We start from the raw sequence: 27,149 nt of genomic DNA, 5'->3' as shown, positions 1-27,149 counted from the left end.
GTGTGCCCATTTGAGGAGAATCACTCCAAAAATCCTCCTAGTCGGAAATGCATTTTGGAGTGTTGGGGTTTTTGAATCAAAAGCAAGTCCAGTGGTGCTTATTTTCCTAGGTTTAATTTTCTTATTGCATCAAATCAAAGTTCTGTGTAGGTAAAGTGTAGCATTCAAACAGGTGGCAGCACAGTCCATAGTCATTCGAGTCACATATCTAGACCTGCAAATCTAGACCCTTATCCTAAATCCACTGCAACAACTCCCAGAGACAGGGTCCTGGGAAGAGGCATACTTAATAGGCTCCCCAGATAATTCCTCTGCACACTAAAGTTTAAGAATTTTATAATGCAAAGAACCAGGGATTGGGAAGAAAATGCCCAAGATCATTTCCACCCTAGATACATGAACCAGCCCCTTAAGCTCTAAGTCTCCAATAATAATTTTTTTAATGTAGAGAAAAAAACTACCTACTCATCACAGAGCTACTGAGTCCAATCAGAATACATTTGAACTTGCATGGAAAGGGTAAAGGGCTAGACAAATACTATTCATTCAAAACGCATAATGAATGTAATGAGTGACTACCAAAGCCAGTTGCTGGGGAAACAGAGATGAGAAGTGAAAAGTCGCAAGACCAACATATACATAACTCTGCATAATGAAATTAATTCAGGGCCATAATAGCATTATGTGTATGGAAAGGGCAATGAGCCCACAGAAGAAGATATGATTAATTCTGCACTGACAGCCCCTGGATGGATCCTGGCTACAGACCAAATATGAATAAAGCAAGGCATGTTATTGGAAAAAAAATATCACCAACATGCTGATCCTGATCAAATGGAGACCATAATGAAACACACGAGCTTCCATAAAAATCCACATCTTCATGATGTTGCTACATCAGCCATATCCAGATTCCAACCCTGTCTCCATCACCCAGACAAATAACAACCATTTATTAGAAGCCATGTGCCATGCTGGAAACTTTGTGTTCATTATTTTGGTTAATTCCCCACAAGGACCTCATGACATTAGAATGATGCTTCCTTGTACACATGGCAAAATAACTCCAAGGGTGCTTGGAGTTGGGGCGGGCGAGCCTGAATTCAAATGCAAGTCTGGCTGACCGCCAAGGCCTGGGAGAGTGGAGTGTCCACCTTGCTTAAAATGTCCACACTCCAAGAGCTCATCTTTCTTTAACAGAGTTTTGTTACACTCAGTCAGTTGAGGGCTGTAAAAGTTAAGCCTCCTTTCTTCAGGCTGACCTGAGAAACATTTCAGGAGATTCATGACAGGTAAACTGTAGCTAAAGTGCAAGAGAGGAAGCATGTGGCACCACCTCGTTTAATGAGACCCTCATGAAGTGATCACTTTTCTGTTTATGTGTATTTCTGATAAATGATATCAACAATAGTAATAGCTAAAATTTATCCAGTACTTACTACTCTATGGGAGGCATCATGCAAAGATGTCTACATCGATTGCTTCATGAGGTAGGTCAACTGATCCCATTTTACAGAAGGGAAAACCAAGACACACAGAGGATAAGAAACTCAACCAGAGCTGGGGATTGGAACCTGATCAGCCTAAGTCCAGAGCTCTGATTGTCCATCATTTTGGCATTCTGCTGCTTGCACGCCCAGCCTGACACACAAGCAATGCACCACAAGGTCCTCTGCATTGCAAGTGTCTCAAGACTCTGGACATAAAAGTCCTTAAGTACACAAGCTGATACGACTATTGCTGATAGTCTCGCAAGTGAGTCTTACGATATTATTAATAGTTACACATTTAGCAAGAATACACGGCAGGGTTTTCCTCCTGTTTTTCCAGGATCCTGACCTGCACCATTTTTCTCATTCATCTGTGTATGTATTCATGACATGAGGAATGTCTATATGTACCAAGCACAGGGATACTCAAAAAACTCAGCCCCTCCCCACCCGGACTCAGTGTCCCCCTCACCTTCAGCTGTTTGACCTTCTCTTTTCAGCATCTGGACAGCTCCTACATATTTCTTCAGCTGGACTTTGAGCACCTCGTTTTCTCTGCAGGTACAAGAATGTTAAAAAATATATTTAAAAATTGGCAATTCAGACCCAAGGTGGGGAGGAATCTGTGTAAATAAAAGCACATACTTTGCATCTTATAAACATTAGTATATTCTCATGTTTTAGAGATCATCACTGGAATAGACTATGTTACCAAGGACACGTTTGCAGAGTAACTTCAAGAACTGTTCTTGCATGATGGAGATAAGCATGAACTGGTTCTAGTGCCCCAAAATTCAGAATATTGACACATGCTATGCTCAGGCCATTTGAATCCATCAATCTTTTAGGTGCCCAATGCAGTGTCAGGCACACTCTGTAATATTCTTTCCATTTACAGAAGCACATACCAAGTAGATAAGGAAAGTGAGGCATAAAGAAAAGCAGCAGTTGACCAAGTCCACATCCACCCCCACGTAAGATCATATACCACAGAACACAGAACCCGGGCTACCACAGGACCCCACCTACTGAATTCACCCTCTACATACAGTGGCTGAGCATGGAACCTGAGGACCAGGGGGAGGAAACTGCTCCTTGTTGAGTATTTAGACTTTACATATGTCTCACTGAATCAAGCATGCATTCATTCATCCATCCATTCTTCATTCAGTGGAAAAATGCACAATGACTCAAGGAGAGGAGTTGGATAGATAAGGTCTCACCACATGGACACCAATGAGACATAATACCAAGATCCAAAGCCAGGTCTTCCTGGCCCCAATGCCCACAAGAGCTTTTCTCCACCTCCTTCAGGATTCAGACTCGGTTTCTCACCAGCTATGCCAGACAGAAGAGCCTCTTCCACATTTTCTGCCTGTGCCCCTACTCTCTACCCCTAGGACTTGAGCCTGAGTGCCTTTAAATATGATAAAAAAAATTTTCTTTCCTAGCTTAAGACTGGGTTGCTTCTAAAATGATAAAATTAAAAATGATCACTGCAAAATACACAATCAGAACACATTTAAGAAGGAACGCAAAAGTGAGATGAAACTACCCCAACACCTTGAAATAAACCCTATTAACATTTTATATCCATCTTAACCTACTTCCCCCGGGAATGTACACACACCCTAAATATAACTTCTCAAGGATAAAACATCTTCCATGCACCATTAATTTGTTTGTTTGAAGTCTTCTCTCCCTTGTTCACTGCTCCGCTCATCCCTTCCCCGTGGTAACCAACGGTAAAAACCTGGTATGTACATTCATGCCTTCCTCCATGCTTGGATAATCGCTACCACCCCAGTACGCTCACATGGCTTGCTTTATAAAACAGGATCCTATTATCAATTTTTCTGCAAGTGGGTTGTCCCATTTAACAATTCACTGCAGTCAGCCTCCAGCTCAGCCTATTTACGGATGGAGATGCTACTGCTTGGTATGGACGTGCCACACACTTACTGAGCTAAAGAACACGGCACAGCTCGTTACTGGGTCTGCGTCTGTTTCCAGCGTGTCTGACTATACCTCAGCCCACGAAGGCAGCACTTTCTTTACATTTTGCTTTTCAGCACTATACTGTGGCAGAAAGGAACGTCGGGGTCAAAAGCAGAAACTACCACCTACTTAGGTATCCCCTGAGAACTCTACATTCATCTCGGAAGCTTTAGAGAAAGTAAACCACGAAGGGGTCGGTTAAGCATCCCCTAATCCTAGACAAAGCCAGCCACAGGCGTTTCCATAGGCTCTGTACTCTCCCCATCTGTTATAGGAACAGCAAATATCTCAAACTAAACAACTAACAAGTCCTGAAAAGGTCTCCGAGAGGGAAAAGATTCCCTGATGTGGGCTGTACGATTCACTCAAGCCTCTCCAAGTCCATGTCCTTTCTCCTCTCTGTCACATACTTGGTCTCATTAGAGCATCAACAACACATCATGAGGTTAGTTGTACTGTGCCCATCTTGCAGATGGGAAAGTTGAGGCCCAGAGAGTCAAACACACATTCAAACCTGGGATTTAAACCCATACCTTTAACTCCAAAGCCTCACATTATGTCATATAAGTTTAGGGAATTAAGTAAACGGGTTAAAGTTAAACACTTAAAGCCTTCAAAGATTCCATCAGAAAATGTGGGCTGGTCAACACAGGTCTTCAGAATATCTTGGTTGGTGAGACTCTTGTGCAAATGTGAGTAAGACTCTCCTGATCAGCTGGCTCTGCTAAAAGAGGTTAAGGAGCATTCCAAGGGTTATACAGCTGGAGCCTCTGCTACCAACCCCCTCACACATCTCGTAACTGTAAGTAGTTGGTCACAGGTGAGGTTCAGGTAATACGAATCAACAGCCTCAAGAACTAAATACCTTCCGACCCAGTAACTCCACTTCCAGGAAACTGTATACAGAAAAGGAAGGGGAGAAGTCTTAAAGACATATACATGAGGAAGTTGTGAATATAGCAGGAAAAAACTGGCTAAAAATTAAATGTTTGATATGGTAGGAGTGAGTAAAATGACACTACATCCTCCTGTAACAGGACACTATACAACTGTCAAAGTTATGATAGCTATGTTTATTACCATAGCTGAACATTTACAATACACCGATAAGTGAATGCAGCAGAGAGCAAAGTATATTTACTACAACCCCTTATGCATATTTGCAGGTATATATTTGTGTGTTAACAGTGCTCACTTCTGGATAATGAAATTAGAAGAAAAATTCTTTAGTTTTCCAACAATATACTTTACTAGAATACTTTAAAAATGTATTAAGAATAAGATTAGATATACCAAAAAATCCTACATCACACTTAATGGTGAAATAATGTTTTCCCCCCAAAGCTGTGAACAAGGCAAAGGAAGGCTTCCTCTGCCACTCACATTCAGCACAGCAGGCTCCAGCCAGTGACACACGCCCCTCCAACCCCTGTGCCAAAAATAAGCATACAGGTTGGAAAGAAGAACTAAAACTGTCCCTATTCACAAATGACATGAATGTCTGCATATAAAATTTCAAGAATCTACAAAAAAGGTCCTAGAATGAGTTTTTCAAGGTCAGAGGATACAAGGTCAAAAACAAACAGTAACTATATTTCTATACACTACCAATGGACAATTAGAAAGTAAAATTATAAAAAGAATCATGTATAATACCTCCAAAAGATGAAATAGCTATAAATATAACAAAATGTGTCCAAGATCTGTATGCTGAGCACTACAAAAATACTGATGAAAGAAGTCAAAGACTCCAAAAGCATATACAACTATGACATATCAATAAAAATATGAAAAATTAAAAAATAAATAAATAAATAAATAAAAAGAAAAGAAGTCAAAGAATAACTAAATAGATGGAGACACCAGGTTCGTGGCTTAGAAGACTCAAAATAATTAAGATGTCAATTATTCCTAAACTGATCTACAGATTTAATGCAAGCCCAACCAAAATCCCAGCAAGACTTTTTGAAGATACAGACTAGCTGATTGTGAAATTCACATAGAATGAAAAAGAAACTAAAATAGCCAAAATCATTTTGAAAAAGGAGGATGAAATTGGAGGACTCTCACTACCCCAATTTTAAAACTCGCCATAAAGCTACAGCAATTAAGGCGATGGAAGATAGACATAGACCAATAGAACAGAATAAAAGGTCAAGGAATAAACACACAAACATGGTTAAGTGATTCTTGACAAAGGCAGAAAAGCCATTCAGGAGAAAGACCAGTCTTTTCAACACATGGTTTTGGACCAACTGGATATTTATATGCAACAAGATAAACTTCAACCAACACCTCTTACCTTATGGAAATGTTAAATCAGATAACAAGCAAATGTAAAACAAAACTACAAAACATTTAGAAGAAGAAAATCATGTCTAACCTGGGGTTACTCAGAGTTCTTAGTTATAAATACCAAAACCATGATCCGTAACAGAAATGTTAAATTGGATATTGTTAAGAGCATGAAAAGACAAGCTACAGACTAGAATATTTTCAAATTATATAGACAATAAAGGACTTGTTCCAAAATATATGAAGAACTCGTAAACTTAACAAAATTGCCCAATAAAAAAGAGAGGGGGGAAAAGATTTGAACAGACATATAAACAAAGAAAATGGACAGTAAATAAGCACATGAAAAAGATGTTCAACATCATTAGCCAAATGCAAACCAAAATCACAGGGCGATACCACTACTAATGTATTAAAATGGTTAGAAAAAAATTTTAATGCCAACACTAAGTGCTGTGGAGAATGTGGAAGAGCTGAAACTCTCATACACATCACTGGTGGAAACAAAAATAGTCCAGCCACTCTAGAAATAGTATGGCAGGGATTTTTTTGGCTTTTTTGTTTCTTTGTTTTGAGACAGAATCATGCTCTGTTGCCCTGGGGAGATTGCAGTGGCGTCATCATAGCTCATAGCAAGCTCGAACTCCTGGGCTCAAGTGATTCTCCTGCCTCAGCCCCAAGTAGCTGGGACCACAGGTGTCTACCACCATACCTAACTAATTTTTCTATTTTTTAGAAGAGACAGGGGTCTTGCTCAGGCTGGCCTCGGCCTCCAAGAAAGCTAGGATTACAGGTGTGAGCCACTGCACCCGGCCTCTGTTTTGTTTTGTTTTTTTAATTGTGGTAAATACACACACAAAAATCCACCATCTTAACCATTTTTAAGTGTCCAGTTCAGCAGCATTAAGCCCATTCACATTGTTGTACAGCCATCACCACCATCCATCTCTAGAACTCTTTTCATCTGGCAAAACTGAAACTCTATACCCGTTAAACAATCCCCTATTCCCCACCTCCCCCAGCCCCTGCAACTACCATTCTACTTTCTATCTCTGTGATTAACACACGCCTCTAGGTTTAAGACAGACGATTAGGCAAATGTTACTATGAACAGTGGTGCAGCTTTGAACATAGCTTCAGGGGAAAGAGGAGGCCTGTCACCAACTCAAAATTCAGTTTGAAATGTGGCCTCAAAGACTCAGTGAGCCATCAACAGAATCATTTTAGGACATCCCAACTAAAAAATCCAAGTCAAGCCTGGCTTGCTCAGTCTCCTGACACACAGAAATCTCCATTTTGCAGCATTCCTGTGCAAACCCGGCACAACGATAACTGACGGATTCTAGGGAAGCCCTAAGGATTCCTTCCTGAGACCTGACTTAACTTCAGAATCAAAGACCAGCTTATATTCAAGCCTAGGTTCAACTATTTTATTACATTTTAATTCTTTGAAAATTGACTGCTCACATCTAGAGCATAAGATGACTTAAGATTCATATGCAACAGAGCAGGGAATGAACATAGCCATACGATTGGATTTACTCTCTCCACTAAACACTGCATTTGGTTGCCCACAACATGGGCTTATTCCAAAACCGGTGTCACACCTAAAACATTAACCAAACATCAAATATCCAGTCACTGCTCCCAGCTATCTTAATTTGTTTGCAGTGTGTTCAAGTCGGTATTGGAGCTTGCCTCTTGGTGGGCTTTCACTTTAAAATGCCATATTCTTTATACATATAATGCCAAAAGAGAAAACAAGATGTGTGGCTCCAAGTTACACAGGGCTGGGTTCAAATACCAATCCTGCCCCACCCCGCTGGGCCGTGGGCCAACCGTTCTGTGGGTTCTTTGGGAAGTCTTAACTCCAAATGGAGAGAAAAGGACCCTCGCGGCGCTAGATGGTTAGACATAGTGAGTGTAAAGTGCCCTGGTCGGTGCTCAACACCAAGAAGCATGCAATCAATGATATAATTCCTCGTTAGGAATAACATGTAGGACTCAAGTCACACAAGACTTGGGTTCATGACATGGGCTTTGTCTTTTAAGTGGTTTGCTTTTCCCAGAATGCTCAAAAGCGAATCGTGCCTTTACAACCAGGATGTGTTCCTCTGATGCTGGTTCTGTTAACAGGTTATAAAAAAGCATCTGCTGAACAAGGGCTGGGCACAGAAGGCAGGAGGGTGCCTGAGATGGCCACGGACCTGCCTTTCTGGGGTTCAGTGTCTGGTGGGAGACAGAAGATCAGCCCTGGTGACTGTGATGCAGAGAACTCACCTGGAAGGGGAAACACAGAAAACCAGACTCGAGCACGGCGCTCACTGGGTGTCAAGGACAGTGCTATTCTAAATGCTTCTGTGGTGCCCCAGTGATCCTGGTACCAACAGGCACACGTAATACTCACTTCCTGAATGTGAACTGGACTTGCTCACCTCTAATGGCAGAAGCGGTGGGCTGTCACTTCTGAGATCAGTTATAAGAAGACTATGACACCCATCTTGGATGCCCTCTGGCCTGTGCTCTGTCTCTGTGTCTCTTGGAGTACCAGCTGCCCCACTGTGAGGACACTGGTAGCCTGTGGAGAGGCCTACATGGCAGAGAATAAGCCATTCCAGCAACCACGCGCGAGCACGGAAGCAGATGCCCCAGGCCCAGTCACGCCTTGAAATGACTGTAGCTCCTTCCAGCACCTGACAGCAACCTCGTGAGACCTGAGTCAGAGGCAGCCAGCTCAGCCATGTCCAGACTCCTGACCCACAGCAACTGTGAAATAATGCAAGTGTTGTTTAGCACATTAGCCGCCATGTGAGTTGTATTTAACTCACGCTAGAGTTTTGAGCCCAGGGCCTCGTGAAGCAAAACCCTGGCAAAACCCTGCAGTTGGTTTGTGAAAATTGTACCTTGTTGATGTTCTTATTGTTACACTTAACATTGGCAATTTAATTCTAAAACTGTGGATTAAATGAATACAAGTCAATGAATTTTGTTTTTCTATTTATATTTGCCTTTGAATGACACTTAAGTCTGACAAGTCAAGAAAAACACTCTACCCTTATGAACTATTTTTCAAGTTTTCACGCTATTTTTTACATTAAGTTTTTATATTAATTTTTTATTGGAAAAAAATAACACAGAAAACAACATAACAAATTTTTCATTACATTAGAAAGGATTGCTTTGGTTTCAAAGTTTTTATTTTGTTTTCGTAATAAAACACCATGACCCCAAAGGAAAAAAATTTTTCTAGTGTGGCAGTCAATGTGATAATCTGCTAAATTTGAGGGTAACTTGTTGCAGCGACTGATTATGCACAGCTTTACGTGTGTAGTTTGTTTAATCCTCACAACCACCCTACAAGGTAATTTTATCCCTAATTTTGAGCCTAGGAGCAGAGAGGTAAGAGTTACAGAGTAGTCACTAGTTTGACCAAAGTAAACTAACTTTCTCCAACCCTCCAATCCCCTATTTGACAAAGTGAAAATCTAGCAGCCTGAGTAATTTCCCATCTAGCTGAATGTGCGCAAGGTCAATGTCACTCTCTGTACCTCGGTTTTTTCACCTAAATAACAGGAGATGCTAAGGACCTCACGAGATTGTTGCAGAACACACAGAACTCACCCAACCAATGCTCTTCTGAAACCTACCATGCACCAGCCCCCATTTAGACAACAGAATGGAGGGGAAGCAAGACAGACTCGGTCCCCACCCTCACAGAGGAGACCTTCACAAAGGGGAGGTGGTCCAGCCAGTCAACGAATAAGTAACGTGGCTTCGGATAAAAGCACGAGATACAGAGTGAGGGAGCGTTTGACAAAGCGGAGTCTGAGAGGGCCTTTCTGGACAGTGACAGACGACACAGGACCTGAAGGGGGTGAAGCAGAGCACCCTGTGAAAGTGGGGGGCTGTGCTGGGTGCACACAAACCACTGTGGGTCTTGTTAACATGCAGGTTCTGACCCAGGATTCTGACTCAGGGCGTCTGGAGCAGGGCCTGAGACTCAGCATTTCCAACAAGCTCTTGGTGCCGGCGACACTTCCAGTATGAGGTTCTAGGTAGAAGAAAGAGGCAGGAAGAAGCCAAGGCCTGCCTGGGCCCTGGCACTTGGGGATGCCAGGAAGGCCGGAACAGGCCATGAATCATGAAGGCCCCGAGGCCACGACAAGCAGTGTGGCTGTCTTTCTTAGCATGAAGGGCAGCCAGGGAAAGGTGTTAAGCTAAGGAACACAGACATGCTGTGCCGGAAAAGCAAAACAAGCCGGGGGTGGAAATAGGAGAAGCTGGTAGATCAGAAGGCCACTGTGGTCAATCCAGGCAAGAAATGCTGACAGCCAGGACTGGGAGGACTGAGGTGGTGCCTATGGAGACGGACAGAAGTATTCAGATATTCATCTGTCCGATTCCAGAAAGCCCTACTGACTCCCACTCCCAGCCCCAAAAATGCCTGCTGGCTGCCCTGCAGTTTTCTTTAAAAGCATCAGGAGAGAAAGCAAATCATCGAGTAGGTGGCAAGTACCTCTCAAACAGCTTGCAATGACTGCAATAATTAATGTTTGTAAGTCAAAGCAATTATGCTTGCCCCAATGTCAGAATAAACAACCAGCAACCTCAGACAACACCACTCAAAGGATAATTACTCAAAACAAAACCAGTGAACCTGTTAAATGCATTTGGTAATTCACAGGCATCAAAGCACCACACTAAGACACACCTACAGGAATTTTGCTTTCCCCGGCCATACAAAAGCACAAGGGTACCTCGGATCTACTATTTGGTGGGTACCAGGCACTAACCCTAACCACATCCAACTACTAGAAGAATGTGGCTAAGTGGCCAGGCTATGCCAAACCATGAGGACTGCCCCACAGCAGGCATCAACAAAAGGCAGGAAGGACAGCATAAATCACCTGGCTTTGTGGTATTTGCAACTCCTCCTAAGTATTCAAAAAGTCACGCTCACTGCAAAATAACACACAGTTACAGCTAAAAATCTATTTTTCCCAAATTCTGCATGTCCCTGTTAGTGTCCTCTGACCCCCAACTCCAACCCCACCACCTTTTTCTTTTTTTCAAGGCATTATAACCTCTCAGGCCTGTTGCTACATGAGCACAACACATGCTTTTGCCTCGTCCTTTTCTGCAGAACACTTCTGCATTCACTACTAGCTACCACTCGCTTAGCACTCCCACTGACTGGGAGAGAAGAGAAGGGAGGAGGGGCCCACAAGGCTTTTTGAATACCTACAAATTTAAATACCTACAGGAAAGCTGGGTAATTTTCCTTGCAAATGACAAGCCAAAAAGTGGAAGAGCTAGGATTCAGACCCAGACAGTGGGACTCTGGAGTGAGAACCGGACCAGTCTCCCACACGGCCTTTGCAATACAATAAACCATCATAAGGTCGGGCGAATAAAACCCAGCCAGCCAAGCTCTCTTGGCAGTGAGGGCTAGGGGCTGGAGGGGGAAGGAAGGGTGCCTTCTAGAGTACTACCCTGCCCAGGGCCACCTTGGGAAGACTCCTCCCTATGGCCTACCCCAGCCAAACTCTTTCTGATATCTGTTTGCTGAGGTTGATCTGATTCTCTGTCTGCAACACCCCCATTTGCCCCAGCCCCCAGTAAGCAAACTTTGCAAGAATCTCCTCAAAGGCCATTTTCTCTCCGAAGCCCTTCCCACCAACCACACCTCTACCAAACAGGGCTGGTGGGAGCTCCCTCTTCTGCCCCCAGCATATGCTACACGAGTTTCTCTCTCAGCAAGTCTAACGGTAACCCCTGGCCTGTGCTCATCTCCCCGAATTTAGACCGTAAGATCCTTGAGGACAGTGGTTGTGGCCTATTTGCCTTGTTTCAGCCCTCCTAACCATGAAGTATTAACATTACCATTGTCCACATTTGACCAAATGAGGAAACTGAGGCTCAGCGGAGTTAGTGACCAGCCAAGGTAACTAGGAATGGAAGTAGGATTGATATCTGAGCAACTCCGTGGTCCATACCCTCCAACACCAGGCCAGGGTCCTTCCAGAGGTGGTCAGAGGAGGGAGGACCTCCATAATGGAACCAGCAGCGCATTTTATCCAGAACGTGGATCTCCCCACAGCCCTGCTCTTCCCCTTCCTGAGCAATTCACTCCAAGCCGTAAGAGATTAGTTAACTTAGAGATGGGTCAAATACCTAAATATATTACAGACAACTGGAGCCTGGTTTCTCACTGTTGGAGAAGGGAGCAGTAAATATGTGAAGAAAACAAGTCATAGTGTTGTTGGATTGGAATTCAAGGTATCGGTGTGAATCCATGTGAACATTTCAAAAGGACACAGAAGCCTGCTTGTAAGTGTTCCCACTGGACAAATCTGATACAATCTGAGCATCAAATTAGTGATGGTAAGAGTTTATAAGCTACCAAAAGAAATAAAAACCCATGAATCCAAACTGTATAAATGGAAAGTTTAATGCATAATAGGATACTTATGGCTTCAAAAACCTCCCCACAAAATAGTTATTAATTGCAAAGGGGAAAACAGTGACTTTACAGTCGAGAAGGGTGGCAGACACCCCCTCAATCAGGGGATCAGGGTTAACATCATTGCAGAATGGAACTGAAGCCACACACCACCCGCTAGGATGCACTGAGAACATGCATTGCCTCTGTGATACTCCTACCGAAGATGCATGAATTGAGTCAAACCATAAGGAAACTGAAACCAAATGGAAGGAAATTCTGCAAAATTAACTGGCCTGTAATATTCAGAAATGTCAGAGTCATGAGAGTCAAGTAAAGAGAGAGAAATAAACAGTTCCAGTATGAAGAGACATGACAATTACATGCAAGGCATCATTCTGGACTAAATTGTTTTGTAAGAAAGGACGTTATCGGGGCAACTGGTGGGGATTAGATGGTAGAAATGGGTTCACGTTATTTTTCTAATAGGATACTTGATTGATTTGCTGTCCTGCCGACGCAAAGGAGAATGTTTTGATCGTAGGAAACATATGCGAACATATTTAGGAATGAAAGAAATTTAAAAATCAAAAGCAGATTCGTAGGCCACCTCTATGATCACACATCCTGAGGTGGGGCCTGGAATCTGCATTTCAACATGCCTCCAGGACACTTCTGGGCCGCACTGAAGTCCGGGAGCCACTCACTGCCCTGTGCGCTCCTGCCATACCACTCTTCTAACAAAGACCCAAGCAAGAAAAATAATCTTCCTTACGATCCTGTTCAGAAAACAAGTAGTCTCAGTACTCTTCCTTTCTTTCCAGTAGTTTTCTCTAACAAGACAGGCCAAGGGCTGCTGGGAGCCTCAAATTCCAGGAAGTCTGCATTTCTCCTTGGCTGTTCTCTGGCTTGAGCTGTGTGGCATCTTATCTCTGCCAGCTGGGGGGGGATGGGGAGGAGGTATTATGGTTGCAAAAAGCTTGTTTGATTTTTAGTGTTATCTCTCCCCCAAGCCCAGTCACCATCATTTCACTATTTTATAAACCCCCATCTCATTAGCCACCTGGCCAATTCTGCCCAGAACGGCACTCTGGCCCCTACACTTCATACCCAGAGCCAGGGAAATAGCCCAGTAACTCATGAAGGTAATTAACTGCAGATGACACAGACTTAAAATATACTGAGTGCCACGGGAAAATCTCAGGGTTCCAAATTCAATTGCCAGAATCATACTTGACTCAAAACTTACATAAGTTACTTCTCAGGGCACTTATTTATCAAGGAGGCAGCTCACTGCAGTCCTTTGTGCTGTTAGAAAATGTTTGCTTTGAGGTCAGACAGGCCTGGGGTGAATGCTCGCTCTGCCTCTATGTGACCTTGGGCAAATCACTTAACCAGTCTATCACCTATCAAGTGGGATGACAAAAGTACCCACTTCAGAAACTACAGAGAGAATTAAAATAAGAGTGTGTATATAAATATATGTCAAGTGTCTGGCATAAGGTAGGTGCTCAATGTTAGATGCTGTTAGATTATCATCATAATTATTCATAAATTATGAATCAGGGCTCCACTGTCATAATTTTCTAAAACAAAAAGATCTACTTTCTCCTGGGGAATGAGGGATAGGGCAGAGCTTGGAATGATGTTCAAATCCTCGCCTGGAAGTATTTCCACATCAGGAACGTCTCTGTCTCATCTCCTCCAGGGCCAGGCCCTCTAGGGATGAGGCATTTCCTATGTTAACTGGGCTGAATTGGGCTTCCATGGAAGCCGGTTTGGGACACTATAAGGTACCCCACATGACAGCTTACCTGCTGGAGGAGCGAACGCCAACAGTGCCCCTGCAGGGGAGGGAAGTAAACAGAAGAATGGGCACCCAAATAAACCCCCTCCAGACAAACAGACAACAGGGACAAATAGGCAGGAGGAGCAGATACAAGCTGGCAAACTGCTTCCCGATGGGCTCCGGAAGAATACAGAGCAGAACACAGAGCGAGCACAACCAACAGGGAACCCAGGCCGTGCGCGGTGGCTCACGCCTGTAATCCTAGCACTCTGGGAGGCCAAGGCGGGTGGACTGCTCAATGTCAGGAGTTCAAAACCAGCCTGAGCAAGAGCGAGACCCCGTCTCTACTATAAATAGAAAGAAATTAATTGGCCAACTTATAGAGAAAAAATTAGCCGGGCATGGTGGCGCATGCCTGTAGTCCCAGCTACTTGGGAAGCTGAGGCAGGAGGATCGCTTGAGCCCAGGAGTTTTTGAGGTTGCTGTGAGCTAGGCTGACGCCATGGCACTCACTCTAGACTGGGCAACAAAGCAAGACTGTGTCTCAAAAAAAAAAAAAAAAAAAAAAAAAACAAGGAGCCCAGCCCAGAGCTGTCACAGAGCCCAGGCCTGGAGGAGCCCGGCAGGTAACAAAGGCAGCAACAGGCCGGTAACATGCACAGCAGGCGTCCTGTAAGTGGTGCGGGTCGAGGGGAAGCAGAGAGGACACGTGCATGAAAAGGGGTGCCCACGACTCCCCACCAGGCACAGGGAGTATGGCCCCATGTCGCCAGGCCTTCTAGCCTTTCAAGAACAGCGGGGAGTCAAAGACCATTGAACACTGATCCACAGTTTGTTACAACGTCTCACGTGCCAAACACAACACATCTGTGTGCCACAGTCTGCCTGGGCCACCAAGTGCTGCGGCTGCTCTTGACTCTGACCTCTTGGCACCAAGTTGGCCATCGGTGAGACCAGACGTCTGCTTGCTCGATAGTGTCCTTCTATGAGGCCAAGAGGAAATGGATTAAAAGGCTTTGAGATCCTATCAAACACACACAACCTCAATGTCGTCGTGAGGAAACAGCAGACAAATCCAAACCGAGGGATGTCCTAACAAGCAATTGGCCAGAAGAGGAATGCAAAAAAATCAAGGTCATGAAAGAACAGAGCTGTACGGCATTCCAGATCAAAGGAAATTACGAGGCCAGATCCTGGATCAGGCAACGAGAATTAGCCATAAGAGGCTTAATTGGCCCAACTGGTAAAATATGAATACAGACTATATATTACATGATAATACTGCATCAGTATTAAATTTCCTGCATTTTATTATCACACTGTAGTCATGTAAGAAAGTATCCTTGCTCTTCGAAAATTACATAGTTGAGGCTGGGCGCGGTGGCTCACGCCTGTAATCCTAGCACTATGGGAGGCCAAGACAGGCGGATTGCTCAAGGTCAGGAGTTCAAAACCAGCCAGAGCAAGAGCAAGACCCCGTCTCTACTATAAATAGAAAAAAATTAATTGGCCAACTAATATATATAGAAAAAATCAGCCGGGCATGGTGGCGCATGCCTGTAGTCCCAGCTACTTGGGAGGCTGAGGCATGAGGATTGCTTGAGCCCAGGAATTTGAGGTTGCTGTGAGCTAGGCTGATGCCACGGCACTCACTCTAGCCTGGGCAACAAAGAAGGAGGGAAGGAAGGAAGGAAGGAAGGAAGGAGGGAAGGAGGGAGGGAGGGAGGGAGGGAGGGAGGGAGGGAGGGAGGGAGGGAGGGAGGGAGGGAGGGAGGAAGGAAGGAAGGAAGGAAGGAAGGAAGGAAGGAAGGAAGGAAGGAAGGAAGGAAGGAAGGAAGGAAGGAAGGAAGGAAGGAAGGAAGGAAGGAAGGAAGGAAGGAAGGAAGGAAGGAAGGAAGGAAGGAAGGAAGGAAGGAAGGAAATTACATAGTTGAGTATCCAGGGGTAAACAGTCATGACGTTTGCAACTACATCTGAGGAGGGGCGAAAGACCTAGAACGGGCCCCTCTCTCGCAGTGAAGGGGCATGGTGTCCGGGGCTTTGACGTGCTGCAGTCATTACTGACACAGCGTTTGGCGAGGGAGACAGCCCACGTCTGAATAACAAGCTGAAAACTCAATTTGGCTCTTGAACAAGTCACAATAGTTTCATCAAATCTCAGCCTCTTGAGACCACAGGCAGGAAACGTGGACTGTGAATGAAGAAGCAAGAATAAAAAGATGACAACAGAATACAACAGTGGAGACCAAGGAGAAAAAGAGAGAAAAAGAGCAAGGTTACCAAAGGGGGTGTATTATTATCACCATGCATCTGAGCTAAAGAACCACGGCCCCCATGGCCTGTCGGGCTTGTAGACATGCTTTGGGAAGAGATGGAGATAGAGACACAGAAAGGGACAGAGACACAGAGAAAGACAGAGATGATTTTTTAACTAGGTGCAAATAATTAAAAATCAGGACATTTCCCTTAAAGACCTAGGTTTCTCCTGAAAAAGCCAAGTGTCTGCCCACAAGGAGCCCCGGCAAGGCAGGGCTGGTGCTGAGGACTGGCCAACCCCTTAGACAGGGCAGCACTGCCCAGTTCCCCCCAGACTCCCCACTCCTTCGTCTCCCAGGGCTGCTTTATTCACCTCCACTGTCCACCCAGCCCCTGCAGGAACTCCAGTTCAAGATCCCTACTGCACATGAACTCTGGGCGTCTGGCAAATTCCACAGACAGATGTGGGCTGGGAATTTCAGGGCCAAATCAAGGATATCAGGTCACCACAGAATTGTAACTCCAGGTTCATATGAATTGCGTTTCCTATGCAGATGGCATATAGTCCTTGTGGTTCAGCATCCACGGCAAGACTGTTGCCGGCTTGCTCAGACATGCACATTGCCCCAGTATTAAATCTGTCCCAAAAGGATTGAAATAAACTACATTTCTGAGCAAAAACAATTATTTTCCCCTTGACAGCTAATGACTGCAAGAGTTGACAAAGCAAAAAGAAAACAAGGCTCCTTCAAGCTCTGTCACTGTTGTTGGTCTACACTTGATTAAAATACTTTTCTGCTATGTTCCATTCCGCCACACGCTTTGGGGATGAATTACTGAAAAACCATGGAAGACGTTTCTACATGAAAGGAGGGTGTTCTCGGGCCTCCAGGCTCCCAGCAGAAAACTCAGGAGGGCCAGCAGTCTCTTAGGATGGCTGGGCTGCAGGTCGGTGCCCAAGCGTGAATGGATTCCTGTGGGTTCCAGAAAGCTCACTAGGCACAGTGAGCTTGCAGACCAGGAGGGAACTGGATGCCATTTGTTTAAAAGGGGAATTGAAATTCTGAAAAAAGGCCACCAGCAGGAAGCTCTAGAATGTTCTAATCTTTACTGCTTTTATTTGTAACAAGGCTGCTTCTTGACTATAACCTCCTTAAAAGCAAGAACTTGGGCCTGCCCAATCTCTGTATCCACCACACCCAGCACAGGGCACAGCAGCACAGAATTCAGCCTCAGGGACTGTCTGATGACATCCAGCCCCAGTAATGCATGAACCTTAACTGGATCCTGAATCTAGCAGGGGAAAGGCTATAAAAGACACTTTAGGAACAATTAGGAGATTGTGAATGTGAATTCTGTGTTAGATATTGTGGAATTATTGTCCATTTTCTCAAAAAAGGTAATAATACTGTGGTAATGTAGGAGAATGTCCTTGTTCTTGGGAGATAAATGCAGAAGAATTTAGGGGAAAAAAATCAAAATGTCTGAAACAACTTTCAAAGAGTTCAGAAAAATATATACATATACACACATATATACCTATATATAGTATTATCTGTGTTTATTCATTTATTTATTTAGAAAAAGAAAATAAAGACAAATGTACAAAATATTAATAACTGATTAATCTAGGTAGAGGGCATATGGACCCAAGTTTATTGTACTAGTTTTGTACTTTGCAGCAGGTTTGAAATTTTTCAAAATAGAAAATTTTTGCAAAGTAAAAAATGTTTGATCGGCTAGGCGCGGTGACTCACACCTATAATTCTAGCACTCTGGGAGGCCAAGGCGGGAGGACTGCTTAAGCTCAGGAGTTGGAGAGACCAGCCTGAGCAAGAGTAAGACACAGTCTCTACCAAAAAGAACGGAAAAAAAAACCAGCTGGGCATTGCAGCACAGGCCTGTAGTCCTAACTACTTGAGAGGCTGAGGCAGGAGGATCACTTGAGCCCAGAGTTGGAGGTTGCAGTGAGCTACAACGACACCACTGCACTCTACCCAGGGCAATGGAGTAAGACTCTATCTCAACAACAACAACAACAAAAAGGCAACTAAGCACTCCGCCTCACAACTCACCCCCCAATTCCTTACAAAGAAACGAGAGAGAGAGAGAGAGAGAGAGAGAGAGAGAGAGAGAGAGAGACAGACAGAGAGAGAGAGAGAGAGAGAGAGAGAGAGATGCTTGATGAATGAATAAATCCATATGCAAGGCTCAAAATGCCATTTCTGTGTCCCAATGAGGTTGAACATATAAAGCCACTCAGACTGGAGGTGAGCAGTGGGGCCTCCAGCCTCTTGGTCCTACCCTAAAGGCTGAAGGAATCACCACTTTAGCACCCCCACCACCACCACGAAGATCTGCAGCCCCTGCCTGAGCAGCTATGCTCTGAACCAAGGCTAGGAGCCATCAGAGTAATTACTTTTGTGAAGCAAAAGGAGCTCTAATCCACAGTAATCAACTGGCCTATTACCAACCATCTGTTTCCCTTCAATTTTGCCCTCACTGGCAGCTTCCTTCATTGTGCTTTGTCTAGTGGGATTATTATTAAGGGGGGATTTATTAGTATTTAAAATGCCTATTTAGAAAGGGATTCTGGAAAGACAGCAGTGACAGCAGCATAATTTTTTAATCTCTCTAAATCCCCACATAAAAAATAGTAACTAGAGAGTAAAACCAAAAGCCCATGGGTGGAATAACAAAGCCAGGTGACAAGGTACCCCCATGAGCCCCAATATAAGCAGACGAGGATAAGCCAACCCAACCTCAAGGACTATATGGCATCTGCATAGGGAACTGCAGAAGGAAGCAACAGGGCATCCGATGAAAGCCCTGAGAAAAGAATTCCAAGTCACCAGCAGTATTCCCTGGAATGACAGCACACTGGGCCAAGTTGAGAATGGCAGGAAAATGGGGAGAGTTTTTCCTCTGCCTCTCCCCGGCAGACGAGCGCAAGGGACCTGCAGGAAATCTGAATGGGCTAACCCAGGTAGCCTCCATGAACTCTCAACACTGGTCCACTGGGACAACCTTCCAGGAGGGCCACCACAGTGAGGGTGAAAACTACTACAGTGGAGTCACAGTTGAGACGCAGAGAGAAGAGAGAGCCGGATAGAAGTAGGGGAGGAAACCTAAGAAAATGAGTTGCCAGATACCGGAACACTACACAGAAACAACCAAAGAGGGAATCAACCATACCTCACTCAAAGTTTCATTTCCTAACTACACATAAAGGGGGGAAAAAGTTTACGGGAAAAGAGGATAAAAAGTAGAATATCTCTATAGATAATAAAGATATGCCAGAAATACTCATGTAACTGTAACCTTCTATTTCAAAACAAGTTTAAAAAACAATACAAAAACGATACAAGACATAAAAGAACATACACCAGAATTAGAAAAACCTCAGTGGAGGTGACAAAATTTGTGGAATTAAAGAAAACATTTCAGAAATGAAGACCAACCTAGAAGGAACACCTAGAAGGTGAAAAGAACGAGCTTTTTGAAAAACCTAAAAGGAAATGAAGAAAGACACTAAAAAGATTTGAGAGAAAGTGACAAATATTGAAGACAGGCAAATGATCTAACATACAGAAAATACACACCCTTGGAGAGGAAAATCAATGGTAGAGATACTCAGAATTGGATTCAAAAAAAACCTTTGCTGAAATAAAGAGATTTGAAATTATGTATTTAAAGAGCCCATCATGTACCTGAGAATACTGACTTGGAATGACTAACACATATATATTCTGGTAAAATTATGGAACTTTGGAGAAAAAGAACCCCTTTGGACAAGTGCTTTCTAAGGGAAAGAAAATTACCACCCAACTTTGACAGCAATGCTTTGAGAAAAAAAAAATATTTAAGATACTCAAGAAAATGTGATCTAAGGATTTTTAGGTCCACAAAATTGATTTTCAAGAGCACAAACTAGTAACAACATGTAAGAACTCTGGGAATAACTGTTCTCATAAACCCTCCCTGCAGAAATCTATCACAGATTAAGCTTGAGATAAGCAAAATGACTAGCAATATAACCACAGAGGGCTGGTGGAAAGCGTTAAACAAACTTGCAGAACCAAGACTAGATCAGGATTAAAAGGGAAAGAGTGAAGTGTGTATTGGCTATATGCTCAGTTAATTTAGATTCAGAAAGAAGATCTTTCAAGAATGGAGGAAAACAGGGAAAGTATTTGCAAACATTTTTACTTGTTCTCAGTAGTTATACTGTACTAGTAGTAGTCATCTCAAGGACACAAGGGATGATAGAATTAAAATGAGCCATAATAACTCATTTGCTTTACACCACAATATAGACCCAACAGTCTCAAAATAATACCATTATTACTATTAGAGCAGGAACTCAAGAGAAGTCAGTCCATGTGTCATCTAGCCAAACCTGTTCCATCCAAGTTACACATAGACAAGGGTACAAAGAAAAGAAGACACCAATCAAGTCAGACTGAACTTCACAAACTGTCAGAAAACTTGGATACTATTATAGGGTCCGTGGGCAGGTGACCACCATTAAAGGCATTGCCTCTGTGTGGTAAAGGAGAGGGCCCACACCATACATTAGAAGGTCCTGTTTTGACTCATCTCTGGTCTTCAAAACAAAAAGACAAAAGGTTTACCCAAACGAGCTTCCTGAAAATGTGGGGTTTTATGTTGTCTCTAGGACCAGAACACCTTTTTCTTCTGGATGTTTGGCCCTTTGTGTCCTGGGTAGACTTACCAGGTAGTGCCAGTCAGGCTGTTTTGTGGAATCTTGGGAGATTTGGTTGCAATCCTGGCTGAGGCTTGCATTCCCTGGGACCAAGAGCAATGGCTTTCTCTAGTGTCAATCTCAAACAGGCATGACTCAAGCCTCCCAGCTCTTTCTGCTAACAGCTTGCAGGCCTCTCCCAGCACCAGAGCCCTCCCAATACCAACCCACAGATCTCAACTTACCCAAGGAAACTTAACCAAGAGAGACCAGAGGAAACCGCAGCCCCTCCCCCGTGCCCTGCACCCATCCCATCTCATCCTCTAGAGCTCGCAGCATCTGTGACCTCCAGCCTGGCAGTTCCTACCCTTGGTTCCCTCCCCCATGTGTAACAAATGTTCATCAGATGAAAACTAAAGTAACATCAAGCCTTCATCAGCAACTTCTGAAATGATGAGGCTAAGAGTCTCAGACAAAGTGGACTGTGGGTTATCGCTAGGTAGGTAACCATCTCTCTTCAGGTAGATGAGAAAGAGAATGCCAAAACACTGCCACTTCTGGGGATATGGTGTTCTCCCACAAGAATGTAAGCTCCATGGGGGCCGAGAACTTCATCTGACTGTGATACTGCTGTCCCCGTTGAAGCTGGCACCCTGTTGACAGTAGACACTCAGCAAATATTGACTAAATGTATGACTGTTACGGATAAAGCACCAGATAAAGAATTGATTCAAAAAATAATTGAGCACTGTTGAAGTAAAAGAAACACTGAATTGCATACTTGAGGTAGATGAACTACAAGATAACATAAAATCCCATCTCAACATAGCTGTTTAAAAAAAAAAAAAAAAAAATTGAAGCACCTAAGTGGACACATAGGTACTACAGTAATAGGGTATTGGGCAGGTGGGAGGGGGGAGGGGGCGGGTATATACATACATAATGAGTGAGATGTGCACCATCTGGGGGATGGTCATGATGGAGACTCAGACTTTTGGGGGGAGGGGGGGAAATGGGCATTTATTGAAACCTTAAAATCTGTACCCCCACAATATGCCGAAATAAAAAATAAATAAATAAATAAATAAAAATTGAGCATCTACTACATAGCAGGCACTGAGACCAGCATTGGGGGCATGAGAGAATATGACCAACAAGGTCTGCTTCTGAAGATGACATAGCCTTTGTTACGGCCCTACGCAAATAAATACCCACATCAGGGGAGAAAGACCATGAAGGAAGTCATGAGGACCTTGTCACATTTAGATTATCAAAATCAGCCAGGTGCAGTGGCTTATGCCTATAATCCTAGCACTCTGGGAGGCCGAGGTGGGCGGATCATTCAAGGTCAGGAGTTCAAAACCAGCCTGAATGAGACTCCGTCTCTACTAAAAATAGAAAGAAACTAATTGACCAACTAAAAATATATATACAAAAATTTAGCCGGGCATGGTGGCGCATGCCTGTAGTCCCAGCTACTTACTCAGGAGGCTGAGGCAGTAGGATCGCTTGAGCCTAGGAGACTGAGGTTGCTGTGAGCTAGGCTGATGCCACGGCACTCACTCTAGCCTGAGCAACAAAGTGAGACTCTGTCTCAAAAACAAACAAAAAAGGAGCCATGAAATCGTACAATTGGGATGACACAGAAGAATGCCAGTGATCCGGCCCAACTCCACCCCCACTCCTACTTCACAGCTACGCAGAAGGAGGCTGTGAGTAGAAAGCAGCTAGCTAACCACAGTCAGAGGCAACACTGAGATACGAACCTGAACAGCCGGACCTCAGAACCAGCAAACCATCCCCCATACCACACAGCCTCAGCCATAAACTCGGGTGGAACACGAGCCTCCAGCCTGACACAGCCAAGCTGCTGGGAACACACGAGGATCAGCATTTGATAACGAGACTCAGGAGTCATCGATCTCGTTCATGATTCACACTAAAACAACACATGGACACATGATACAGTCGTCATTTGGTATCCGTGGGGGATTTATTCCAAGACCCCCCCATACCAAAGTCCAAGGATGCCCAAGGCCCTTATATAACATAGCATAGTATTTTCACACAACATATGCACATCCTCCCACAGACTTTAAATAATCTCTAGATTACTTACAATACCTAATACAATGTAAATGTTACATAAATAGTTGGTATACTCTATTAGTTTTTCTAGTCATATTATTTTTTGTTTTATTGTAATTTTATATTTTTTTTAATATTTTCCATCTGCAGTTGGTTGAATTCATGGATGCAGAACTCACATATATGGAGGGCTGACTGTACATAATTTGTGGGACATACGCTATCCCCATTTTACATAAAAGGAAACTGGGGCACAGAAAGGTTATCAGCTTGTCCAAAGACTGAAGCTGGTATGTGGTAGAGCAAGGATTTGACCCTGCACCTGTCAATGGCTGGGAGAAGAGACATCACTAATGGCATATTGGTCCTCTAGGGTTGCCGTAATAAGACACCACAGACTGGGGGGCTGAAATGACAAAGTTATTTCTCACAGTTCCGGAGGCTGGAGGCCAGGACCCAGTTGTTAGCAGGGCTGGCTTCTCCAGTTCTCTTTCCTTGACTTGCTCACAGCCACCTTCTCCCTCGGTCTTCACGTGACCTTTTCTCTACAGCTTGTACACCTGGTGTCTCTCTTCTTAGAAAGAAGAAGTCCTATCGGACTAGAACCCACCCGTATGACATCATTTACCTTTAATTACCTCTCTAAAATCCCTATCTCCAAATACAATCACAGTGGGAGTTAAGGCTTAACATATACATTTTGAGGAGATGTAATCAGTCCAGTGACCCGCTTCTGGCAGAAGACCGAAATTTTAAATAGAGGAAGTAAAACACAACCTAGTAACAGATTAGTAACAATTTAGATAATCCTTGAACATCAACCCTAAAAATAGAATAATCCCCACATAATGATTCCCAAACCAATCTCCCTTTAGAAGTCACCTAAATGGTAAACGAAATATAATTAACATTTCTTGTGAGACCTCTCAGGAGAGGACGCTAAGCTATTTACTAACCCTCCTACCTCATGGACAAGAGAATTGGGGTTTTAAAAATATGCACAGTACTTTCTTTATAGAACCATTTTCCTCCCCCCCAAAAAACCCAAAGTGCCAAACACAAAATCTCCTTCAACATGCTAAGAGGGGGTGAGAGCTTAGCAACTTTCCAACGAGCCACACAGCACAGATTGCAAGTCGTTTTGTAACCTTCCTAATCTTTTCATTACTCGTCTTTTATAAAGCACCAACAGCATTATCACATGGAAAATAAACCTATTCCTTCAGTTTTTAAATGAGCTTTGAGAATCCCATAGTGCTGGTTCAAATGCTGCCTTGAACGTTGGTGAATGCCACCGGAAGTGGTTTGTCATCGTTAATTCCTCTTCCAGCCCAGCTTGGGTCAACGGAGATGCTAATGCTGCTGCAGAGTTGGCCAAAATCCAGTGATAAACCTCCCTGCTTTCCATCTGCCAGAGCTCACACGGCAGCAACGACTGGACTCTTTCGCCCTTTCCTTTGGGCAGAGGTCAAGGCTGAATATCTCGAGTGACTTATCTTGCAAAGATGGGACTCCCTCCTTGCCCTAACTTTCTGCAGAGTTGCCACAAGGCTAACTGTGGACCACTTGCTCTCTTGACAGGCTTCACTCCACCATCCCTCTCATACCATAATTCCTGCAGCTGAGAAGCACCAAGGAGATGCTCGAGTTACCTCCCAGGAGGCCCACCAGCAGCTACTCTGTAGTACCAGGCGAGGCTGGCAGTCTGCTCTCTGGAGTCTGAGATGGGAGCTAACAGGAGGCTGAAGTTCTCAATAATGACTCTGTTACTCACATTTGCTTTGGCTGAACCACTAGTAAATAGCAGAGGGGCAGCAACACCCACCCAAGAGAGAAGGGAATCAAAACAATTTATAAGAAAGGAAACAGGCATCTGAGAGGTTGGGAAATGAAGCCTTTCCTTCTTCCCAATGCTTGAATTGGCTCCAGAAGCAGCTCCTGGGTGGCAAATGAGCTTCTCCTGATTTGGAGGTAGAGGAAGCTGCATGACAGAATGGGGCAGGGCTAGAATTTGGAGCCAGAAGACACATTCAAGACCTAACTCCCCACTTAACAGCTATGTCGGGGGTTGGCAAACTACCACCCACAGGCCAAGTCTGACCATCACCTGTTTTTGTAAATAAAGTCTCACTGAAACACAGGCACACCATTAGTTCATACATCAACTGTGTACAAGTTGTGTAAGTTGATCCTATGAATTGGGTCATTCTTGTTACACCCAACTAAAACAGAATCGGGAGGGGGTGGGAGTACTCAAGGCCAGTGACATTGCTCCAAGAAAGTAATTCTCTGCAAGCCTGGCTGCTGTAACCTGAAATCAGTCTTACCTAATAGCTGCTGAAACCACCTGCTGCAACTCTAAGACTAGTTTTAGCCACCACTGTCACTCACCAATCAGAGCTTGCCAGCTCCCCAAAACTTTGCTTGTGCCAATGAACTTCCTTACAAAACAATGTGAAACACTTCTCTTGCTTTATAAATCCCCCAACCTTCTTTTTGTTCTTCAGACATACCCAAGAGCAACTGGTCTGGTGAGTATGACCTGAACTGCAATTCTTGCTTCACGAATAAAATGTATTAAATTTAGAGATTTGTCTCTGTGTTTTATGTGATTCCAACACTGCTTTCACACTGTAATGGCAGAGTTGAGTGGTTGCAACAGAGACCATACGGCCCGCAAAGCTGAAAGTATTCACTATCTGGCCCTTTACACAAAACACTTTCTGACTCCTACACTATGTGATATTTCATATAAATTACTTTACATCTTTCAATCTCAGTATCCACGTTTCTTAAAATGAGAACTGTATAACCATCTGTCCTTCCCATCTCAAAGGGTTTTAAAAATCAAATTTCATTATAACATCATATTAATGACAATGACAATTCTTTGAGCCTTTAATATCTACCAGGCAGGGTTTCTAAGCACTTTGCCTGAATTATTTCATTTAATCCTTACAATAACTCAATGAGGGAGGCAATACTATAAACCCACCTTGTAGATGAGGACACTGAGACTCAAATGTGAAGGATGGTGGCCAAGATGGTAGACGGCGGAGCTGGGTTCAATCCAAGTGCCTAACCCATCCACGAACTCTCTCATCCATGCCCTGTGAACATGGAGGCACTGGAGGTGTTGCCCAACACAGGAGTGAAATGACAGACCTTAGCCCTGGCAAAGGCATCTTGCCACCCTCTAGGCCTGTCTCCATGTTTTCCCTCCAGCCTCACCCCTCCTCTCCCCTCTTTCCTTCCATTCCCTCCCCCACTGAAATTCCCAAGAAGAATCCACATCTTTCATTTAAGAAACATACAGGGCCTACTCTCTCAACTGGTTGGCAAAACCAAATGAGAGCCACCAGGTACCAGTTCACACTTCATTCTTATGCAACATTTTATGTTAAGTAGGTAAAAAAAAAAAAACAACAAAAAAACCACCACTCTTCAAAAACAGAGAGAGTAATACTTCCAAAATAAAGATTCAAAGTTTTTGGTGTGAATTTAGAAAAATGTGTGTGGAACCCAGAGCAACAACAAGAGTAAGAAGCAGGAATGCCTGCTGGGAACTTCACAGTTTACCAAGTCAGGGTTCTCACTGGATCCTAATAAAAGCCCTATGAGGCTTTACAGTCCCTGGAAACGAGGGCCCAGAGAGGTCAGGGACTAGCCTGAAGATGCACAGCCAGTAAGGAGCAGAGCTGCGAATCAAAATTAGGTCCTCTACCAAATCTATCAATAGGGCCACACCATCATGTCTCGAGGTATGAACATATTTGACAACAGAGGCTGGGTAAGCACCTATGACAAATATTAGACAAGCAGGCATCTGACCCAAATGCTGTATTATGCCTAAACTGAAAGCTCCTTGCCCTTTTGGTCAGGAGAATCCCTCTACTCTTCAGTTCCGAGCCCTAAATCTGGGATGCCAGTGGCTGTTGGCACTTACCAAGGTTCCCTAGGAAGGGAATTCTAATACTTTTTGGTCACCCCTTATCTCCTCCTTCTGGAAATTGCCCTCCATGAGGTTCTTGCGGTCCTGTCAATCACACAAGTAGGCATCTTCCCCCGACTGGGCCATCCCTGTGG

The 27,149-nt window shown here is 43.9% G+C and overlaps 1 protein-coding gene across 1 annotated transcript in view; it reads right to left on the bottom strand.

Annotated features, from left to right (window-relative positions):
• SNX29 (sorting nexin 29) overlaps positions 1–27,149 on the bottom strand; it is a 448,301-nt gene that overhangs the window by 270,487 nt on the left and 150,665 nt on the right. Inside the window, exon 14 of the mRNA XM_020281338.2 lies at positions 1,963–2,045. Within this exon, the coding sequence (XP_020136927.2) occupies positions 1,963–2,045 (83 nt within the window). The remainder of the gene's footprint in view (positions 1–1,962; positions 2,046–27,149) is intronic.

The sequence above is a fragment of the Microcebus murinus genome, chromosome 19 (genome assembly GCF_040939455.1).
Source record: "Microcebus murinus isolate Inina chromosome 19, M.murinus_Inina_mat1.0, whole genome shotgun sequence".
Classification (NCBI taxonomy): domain Eukaryota; kingdom Metazoa; phylum Chordata; class Mammalia; order Primates; family Cheirogaleidae; genus Microcebus; species Microcebus murinus.
Note: the sequence above shows the minus strand (reverse complement) of the source record. Positions and strands in the feature narration are given on the sequence as shown.